Raw genomic sequence first — 9,418 nt, 5'->3', positions numbered from 1 at the left:
CCCGTCCATTACAAATACAAGAAATAGTCAAGGTAATGTATAAAAGCGCCCTCAGACTGTCTTACAGAAACAGCCTAATGAAGAGTAGTCAAACTCGTTGAATAGAGCACAGCTAACTGAAGCTCAAAAGAGGTCTTGATTAATTTTAAAACCAAGAAGATCAAAATCAATCTGCTAGATAGGGAGTCATCTGAAAGGTGATTGAACGTCGAACTTGCTAACCAATGTTTTATTTCCGTACAATTTAATAACTTCAACAGCGTCATCCTTACTCTCGGAACCAAACCCAAAATGGGGAGATTCGTAAAGTGGGATTGGTCGAAATTAATAAGGACCAGCAACACACCTTGCATCTATTTAAAACTTTTAAAGAAGTAATCTAGCCTCTCACTAGCGCTTTACCCGTTTTTGGAATCTGTAGGTAAACGAGCATCTGAGTTGAAACCATACAATAAAGAAGATGTATTTGTTAGAAGTGCATAATCACGTATTACTTAATATCTTTTTAAATATTTTCCACATTAACTGGGGAAAACCCAAGTGAAAAAGAAGTGGATCTTGGGGTGAATGATTTCTAGATTCACGTTAAATACTCATGCAAAATTATGAATTACAATACAATACAAAAGCAGTAGCACGTGATGATATTAATATGTTCTCTTCTCCATTCAATCAACCTGAAAAATTGATAACTTGAATTTCTATTTACGGCAAACTTCATGTTAAACAAGAAGGAGAAAGAAACAATATGTTAAGTTTTTTCCAGATATTTCATATATTGTTTGGTATGTACTCTTATGTCAACTTTCATTTATACTTTGCACATGAAAACCAACCGCTCATTATCAAATAAAAGGTGATCATATCCATATTTATATGATTGTCAAAATTAATTTATTTATTATCTCTCAATTATAAAAAAAAAATTATTGTAATACAGTATTATGCTCATCATGGGCCTTTTAATTGGAATAAGAATATCTATTTTATAATCAATTCATTCCTTTAGATAAATAATTCATTAAAATTTGGTAAGTAGTATCAATGTTCTTATATGCATTTGTGGGCAGTGGCATTGTCTAACGACTTATATATGAACAGATTTGTATATGCGTCAGGAAAATCAAAATCAGTCTGGAACAAGACTCAATTCTTTCTTTGTTTTCCGCATTGAAATCATGTAAAGCTTTGTACTTTGTTCTGTGTATATCACCTCGACATAGCTTTTTTTGCGCTGATGCGTCGTTAAGCAACCACCAGTTTTAAGAGTCAAGCGCGGGAGATATAAAATCTAGCGCTATAGATTCAAATTCAAACGATGAAGATGTAAAGTCTGGCACTGTAGATATAAAGTCCAGCGCTTGAAATGTAAAGTGAACTTTGAATATACACCGCTTGACTTTATATAAACAAAACAGATCTCGACTTTATATCTCCAGCGCAATACTTTTACATCTCTAGCGCTTTATTTTTAATATATCTACAGTGCTAGACTATATATTTGCAGCGCTTGAGTTTAAATTTTTAGCGCTGGACTTTTTATCTCCAACGCTTGACTTTACATCTACATCGCTGGACGATAAATATACAGCGATGGACTTTAGATCTACATCACTGGACTTAAGATCTACAGGACTGGACTTTACATCTTGAGCGCTTGACTTTAAATCTACAGCGGTAGACTTTACAACTCCAGCGGTTGACTTTAAAAACCACAACTCTTTATCTGTATGAGATAGAAAAACAATGGAAAAGCTTGATTGAAATCTTAATTTCATGGTTGTACCATGCGTATGTACTTATAAGAATGGAATGCTTCTTTTGTGATTTAAATGGGTTGAAAAGGTGTTGAACGTGCACACATTTTTAGTATGGAAAAACGGGCTCGCACGGATTTCACTTTAACAGAAAAATTTGATAGTTAAGATAATCTATTTGATATTATGAAAAGTGCAACTGGTCATGTGATTTTATTTTAAAATTGATTGTTAAATTTCAATTTTTATAAAAATGTCTTTACAGTCAGTTGAAAACAAACAATACTAACCATGTAAAATTCAATGCTAATTTAATGCCATCTTTCTTTTTCTTTCTTGGTATGTTTACAATTCCAATCATTTGATACACTACGACGTGTCCCTTTTGTTTATTTTGTTCTCATATACTGGTTAAATTTTTTTTGTTGGATAAACGTTTGTGTATGGCATTAGAGGTTACTTATTTTTAACTGTAGCATGTATGTACCATATTTTGCCGAAAAAAAAGATATTTGATAATTAATTGATTACTATAAAATATAAATTTCAAGATTGGCATCGGAAGTATTACATGTCAGGACTTTTCACTAAATTGAACTTCCAAGGTTTTCACAGCCTTTTCCAAGTAAAATAAAAATCGACGATATTTTCTGGATTCCAGGACCCATACAAACTCTGCACTGTATGATTAACAAGTATATTGCCCATATTATTTTATAAAAAAAAAAGTGCACAACCTCTCGTCTATTCTTTTACTTTAACTCTTGACGAAACTGCATGCATTCATATGTGTATTGCATTAACTATCCGGCAAGCTCTACAGATTAGGAAGTAAGGGGACGCCCATTTGATATTCTGGAGGAGGAAGGGGCAGGAGGATATTTTCCGGATTGAGCATTTATAAGCTAAGCAGTAATGGTATTTAATTTTGTTCATTCATGCGTCGTATACACGTGACACTGATTTATCACTTTTCTACTGGCCGCTGGCAATGCGCCAGTTTCATATTTCCGTCGCCTTTTTAACTGAAACCATGTTCAAAATCTTCTTTTTTTAAAAGATCTTTTCACTGAAAAACGTTTTAAATTATGATTTGTTCTGATTATTATTTACTTCTTTCGCAACTTTCTTTTCATGCGCATTTTTTTTTTGCTTCGCCACATGTCCATTAGATATTTGGCATATGATAAACAGTAATTGAGCTTTACAATCTTAAATCTTATCCCATTTGACCGAACACTGTGTAAGAGTTATCTCCACGACAACTGTTTTTTCTTGTTATTATTACTCCTTCGCAACCTTAAAAGAAAACTCATGAACAATCAGTGATAGAGAGCTAGGGTTTTTTGATTTGAGGTCCTTGGTCCACCAAAATGTCAAGGTCAAAGGTCCTGGTCATGTTCTAAATTTTAATTTTTGACTGTCATGGCTTTACCTGAGAAATAATGGAAACAGTGTAAAATAACCTTTCATATAAAACCGCAAGTGAACCGGAAGAAGCGAACTCTTCCGTATTTCAATCAAAAGTATATAAAAACCATATATTTTTTGAATCAACGTAAAGTGAGCTTTTATTTTTGACTGCGGAAGTGACTTCAACTAAAGCGAAAGTCCCATATTATCTCCCTTATTTCATTAAAAAAAGTTCCATAAAGTTTATATTTTGGAATCATTCTTAGATAAACGATCTTCTAACGCCACCCCATTTTTGGGGGTCAATTTTGTCATTTGCCTGCTTGGACTTTATTTACTTTACCATATCGCATTTTACATATTTACATTATTAGTACAGGTGCATAAAAATGTAGCCGGTTTAGACGTTTAAACAGCCGCCAATGTTTATTTATATGTATTATTACAGATCATCTTAATAATAACCATCAATCATAATTAAGAAAGCGTTATGTAAAATGTAGGCAAAAATTCCATAAACCATGACAAACTACATATATGTACAACAACAAAATTAATTAAAAAATATTATAACATAAAACAAATAAAAAAATCAATAGATGTTTCGGATAACAAATACCCTTCATCAGTATGTACTGCTCGATGTAAAATGGTGTCGTATTCTTTCTGTGGTCCTGAAGATTAAACATTGTTTAAAGTTCAACCAAATATATTTTTGTGTGTAAAGTTAGATTAAAACATTCCGTAATCTTGAAAGATATACAACCAAGATATCAAAACCAAAACGCATGGTTTAAAAGATAAACCAGCTCATATCAGTAGGTTTTCAAGTCTTTTTGTTCTACGGGAAGCCAGTAAGAGTAGCTCGTGGAATATCATTGATAGTTTAAAGCATTTTTGATTTTTTGTATATTGTAAAAGTTGATCTCGGCTGATGTTTTGTGCACGAGAAAAGCCTCTCTCAATGTGCCTTGTTCTATTACCCTGGTTAATTATGTGGACTCGGGGTTTATGTAATTAGTTTCGTTATAGTATTTGGTGAGAGACTTGGTGTATAGGGATGACTTTATACATACGTTTTTGATGAAATATATACCGGTTTTCACAAGTTGTTTTATTGATTTATTTTTTTTTTGCTATACGATTTGAATGATATGTTTTTTCAGACAATTTCTGTTTTTTAGGATTGGGTCTGGCAAGTGCCGCTATATGTAAATATAATGAATCGTCTACGGTAAATTCCGATAGAAGGAAGTACTGTTCTTACGGCTGCTGTTTTAAAAGTATAAATAATGTATGCTGTCCTAAAACGTCTGGTATTACATTGTAAGTTTTGTTATTGTAAAATTACAAAGTAATTGTTATCATTATTATTGTATTAAAAAACTCTTTATTTTTATTATTCAATATCTGAGGGTTTAGATGCCTTTTGGATTACAGGTCTTGGTTTTCAGTCCTCAGTTTTTTTTTTCATTTTTTCTCTTTATATTATATTCATGGCTTATTCTTAAAAGGTCACCAAAATATGTTTGGATGATTCCACCTTAAAGTTGAAGTCTTCTTTAGAGACTCAAGAAGCCTAAATCACTTAACAATTAGAAAAATGTCATTTGGATATTTACGTAAAATATCAATAAACAAAATTAACATCACCACGTGACTATCATATCTCACGCCTTGCATTAGGATTCATAAGTTAACATCACCACGTGACAATCATATCTCACGCCTTGCATTAGGATTCATATCACTAATACATACGTGTATGTAAAGCTGTACGACAAAGATCGAGAATATTTATCTCAAAGGAAAACAATGTTAGAGAAGTTAAAGACAAAAGAGGAGGACGGTACCAAAATTATAAAAACCCAAAAGTCGAAGACAGACCTACCAAATCATTGTAAAAAAACCGATTGAAGACGAAAAGACGTACAACAGCTTACAAAACACTCGTATATCAACTAAAGATTGAGCAATATGAATCACACCAAAAACCTTGGGGTGAAATTAGATTCTCCGCAAGTGTAAGCATAATTATCCTGTTCCACATTTGACATTTGAAATTACGTAATGAAACCACAGTAAATGTTACAGTTGAGTCTACGTCATTTCTTCACTTACATCTTCACCATTGGTCGGTTTAGAACAAAACTTTACGACAAAAGAGATGAAACAGCTATCGTGTCAAATTCTGTTTAATCCTTTTACATATAATAATTGTAAAATGAACACAAAACTACTAATTGTAGACTAACTGTTATTTGCTGTTCCTCGATTAAAAAAAAATATATATATTTTATGAAGCCGAATCGAGATATCAAAATCTTAAACTGTTTACATCGCTTGTATGCTTTATAGTGCATATTTTGTTTCTTTGTAGGTCTAAAGGAGTGTATTATGGCATGGGAGGAGGCGGTCTTGTATTTATTTTATTGGTTGCAGGTTGTTGTTGGTATTGTTGTAGGTCGAATGAATCCGGAGGAGAAGAAACCGAGGCAAACCCTCAGCCAGCAATGCCTTTCACGCCTTATACCATAGCACCTGGTAAGCAAAAATGCATTGATTTGATTAAGTCTTGGCACTGGTTATAGATCTTTGTTATTGTTAAAAAAAGGGACAACGATTTTATCCAAAACTTTAAGGAAAGCATATTTCAACAAATATACATATATTTAAAAAAAATATCCAAGGAAAGAAAAGTCAGTCGTTAAAGATTTATGAGATTGTATGTAGCATGTTATAGACTTCAAGAGCAAGAAAGTCCAGCTAAGTTAGTATCATATGTATGTATACTTTACATATCGTGTTAGGTTTTAATGCCATGCTTAGTTAGTATTATAGCTTTAGTTTCATGTTTTTTAATGTAAATAAAAAATTATAATCAGATGAATTATCAATATTGTTATCTAATAATCTTCTGTCAGTCTGAATTCAGACTAATTCAGTGAATTTGAGATTAAACCTACTTGAATATCAACATCGTGGCTACGTACAGTGATAGAACGAAATCAATATTACCAATTTCACAGTTTAGGTCAGAACAAATAGAACACTTATCAAAATAAAAAGCATCGTATTTTAATATGAATCATGTTATTAGAAACAATATTACATGACTTATTCTGACAAAGTTATTTTAGTGAAGGACACGTAGAGCGTCAATTCGAAATGAAGGAGTTTGAATTACTTCTTATGTGTCAGGGTTTTCTATTTAAATTGTGTAAGTTTTGAAAACAATAGTATTTGGAACTCAAGTACAGTAGGCTACTTTAATTTCTCATCCCAACGCAGGGGTTCAAAATGCTAAGATACACTTGATTAACAGAAGAAGGATAGTTTTTCGATCAATCGAATAACGTTCAAACCATAAGGATATCAAGTTTTCCGTAAAAAAAAGACACAGAAACTAGCACGGATACAACACAATAAACGTCGAAATAAAGAGACAGATACAAAAATATATCCTATTCTAGTCATTTGTAACTATGTCTTTGTAAAGTTATAAACCTAATTTTTATAACAGAAGGAGATGTGGTATGATTGCAAATGAGATCAGTATCTACCAGAAACCGAAGGACGATGATGTAAACAATTTTAGTCACTATAAAAATGAACAAACACCAATACGATATAGTAACCTATATATATATATCGAGTGGTCTAGCGCGTCGGGCATAAGTGCTAGGCGATTTGGTGCCACGATATCTCAGTAGCATGAGTTCGAATCCCGGCCAGGAAGAACAAAAAATTTGCATCCGCAACTTTACAGATCTAACATTGTTGGGCTGTTGTTTAGACGAATTATATATATATATATATATATATATATATATATATATATAGTGGGTTTCTTTCTGTAAGGTAATTGGTGTTGATGGCAAATTAATGAAGGTCTCTGTTAAATACACGAACAACTTATGATGAATAGCTGCTTTAGATGATTTTCTTCTATTAAAAACTGTACGTTGACTCCCAAATATCTTTTGGTGGTTGTTTTGTGTCATATGATGGCTGTCGATTTCGATGTTTAACCTTTGCTATATTTATTTATATACCTGCATTATTATGCTATGAAGCTTTCAAAGAATCCTCGCCATATTTTTTACTTGAAAGGGGGAGGGGGATACAAACGACTACAGAAAATTACAATCCTGAACAACCACCTTTTCTGATTCGAAAAAAAAAAAAATTATTGGAATTAAAAGCATTTACACGAATTGTGTTACGTTTTATTTAAGGCGCACATCCATATGGAATGACAAATAACAGTGTTCCTGGAGGATATAATGCACCAATGCACAATGCACATCCTGGAGGATATAATGCACCAATGCACAATGCACATCCTGGAGGATATAATGCACCAATGTACAATGCACATCCTAGAGGATACAATGCATCAATGCACACGGCGCCAGTTATCAAAAGTAAGAAGAGCTCATCACAATCATCTTTAAAGGGAGGATTTAACATTATGAAAAAAGTGGCTAAAACTTCGATCAAAATAGGCAAACACTTTAATGTAATGGATGATGAAACAGAATGTAACCATACGTTTGATACTACAGAATATAACCATACGTTTGATACTACAGAATAACAAATTAAAGTATGTGTGTTTGTCTAGACACATTTTAGCGTACATGTTGACTCCTAATTTTAAAAAGCTAACATCTTTATTGTGTTGGAACTTTGTTTAGTTGTATAAGTAGTGCAAAATATTATAGTTTACTTTACACTATCAGAATTACAAATTGTTAACATACTAATTCTTTTTTGTGACGTTTGACTTACAGGGTAGATATTCCTTTAAAAAAGGAACGAAAGATACCAGAAGGACAGTCAAACTCATCGATCAAAAACAAACTGACAACGCCATGGCCAAAAATAAAAAGACAAACAGACAAATAATAGTACAGATGACATAACATAGAAAACTAAAGACTAAGCAACACGAACCCCACCAAAAACTGGGGGTGATCTCAGGTGCTCCGGAAGGGTAAGCAGATCCTGCTCCACATGTGGCACCCGTCGTGTTGCTTATGTTATTACAAATCCGGTAAATAGTCTAATGTTTAACCCCACCGCATTTTTGCGCCTGTCCCAAGTCAGGAGCCTCTGGCCTTTGTTAGTCTTGTATCATTTTTAATTTTAGTTTCTTGTGTATAATTTGGAGTTTAGTATGACGTCCATTATCACTGAACTAGTATACATATTTGTTTAGGGGTCAGCTGAAGGACGACTCCGGGTGCGGGAGTTTCTCGCTGCATTGAAGACCCATTGGTGGCCTTCGGCTGTTGTCTGCTCTATGGTCTGGTTGTTGTCTCTTTGACACATTCCCCATTTCCATTCTCAATTTTAATTCGGTAGGTCACATTCGTGAAAAGGGAAGGGTATTGTAGTTACGACATAAGGAACATATTCCGATTTAAATTTCCAAAGGGATCTATAGCCTTAGTTTGTTGCATTTTATTTAAGGAGAACATCTATATTGAATGACAATGTATTGAAGTTATGAATCAATCTTTTAAAAGATACGTTTTTTTTACAGTAATGAAATAGATAAATAACAAATCAATGAATCATGTTTTATGAAGTGTAAGTACAGGTATATAATAATATATCAATTTACACGGATAAATTTTAACAACTTAATGTACATGTTTATATACTATTATATCCAGGTTTAACATCGAAAGAATTCCGTATATGTTTTCCATTTACACTATAGAAATTTTGTATTTTGTATATTTTTTTATGTTATTATAGTACATTGCACACCATTAAAGCATGAATACAATTGTTTTTAATATGTATTTGATCTAAGGAATATTATTACAAAAAGTTCTTAAATATTTTATAAGAAGGTATCTGCAATTGAAATTCGGCAATATTGAACTAGTTGTAATCTTTCAAGTCATAAATATAGAGCATTAACATATATAAAAACTGTTTTCACTGGTTTGCTCCGTCTGGAAGGCTTCACAGAGGTTTTGAAAAAAAAAATACAAATAAGATACCAAAGGCGCATTCAAAAATATCATATTAAGTCCAATAAAAATTGACAACATTATGGTTAAAAAAAAACGACGAAAGTACAAACAACAACAAACATATTACATAGAAAACTAAAGACTGACCAGCACGAACCCCACCAAAAACCGGGGGCAACTCAGGTACTCCGGAATGGTAAGCAGTTTCTCATCCACATGTGACACCAATCGTATTTGTCAAGTAAGTAAAAATAG

The 9,418-nt window shown here is 32.6% G+C and overlaps 1 protein-coding gene across 1 annotated transcript; it reads left to right on the top strand.

Annotated features, from left to right (window-relative positions):
* The first annotated feature begins 631 nt into the window (after window positions 1-631).
* On the top strand, window positions 632-8,975 carry LOC127707896 (uncharacterized). The gene is made up of 4 exons (XM_052212654.1): window positions 632-785; window positions 4,355-4,496; window positions 5,551-5,714; window positions 7,409-8,975. The coding sequence occupies exons 1-4, from the start codon at window positions 749-751 to the stop codon at window positions 7,768-7,770; spliced, it is 705 nt and encodes a 234-aa protein (XP_052068614.1). The 5' UTR covers window positions 632-748; the 3' UTR covers window positions 7,771-8,975.
* The last annotated feature ends 443 nt before the right edge of the window (window positions 8,976-9,418 follow it).

The sequence above is a fragment of the Mytilus californianus genome, unplaced genomic scaffold, assembly GCF_021869535.1.
Source record: "Mytilus californianus isolate M0D057914Y unplaced genomic scaffold, xbMytCali1.0.p SCAF_7, whole genome shotgun sequence".
Classification (NCBI taxonomy): domain Eukaryota; kingdom Metazoa; phylum Mollusca; class Bivalvia; order Mytilida; family Mytilidae; genus Mytilus; species Mytilus californianus.
Note: the sequence above shows the minus strand (reverse complement) of the source record. Positions and strands in the feature narration are given on the sequence as shown.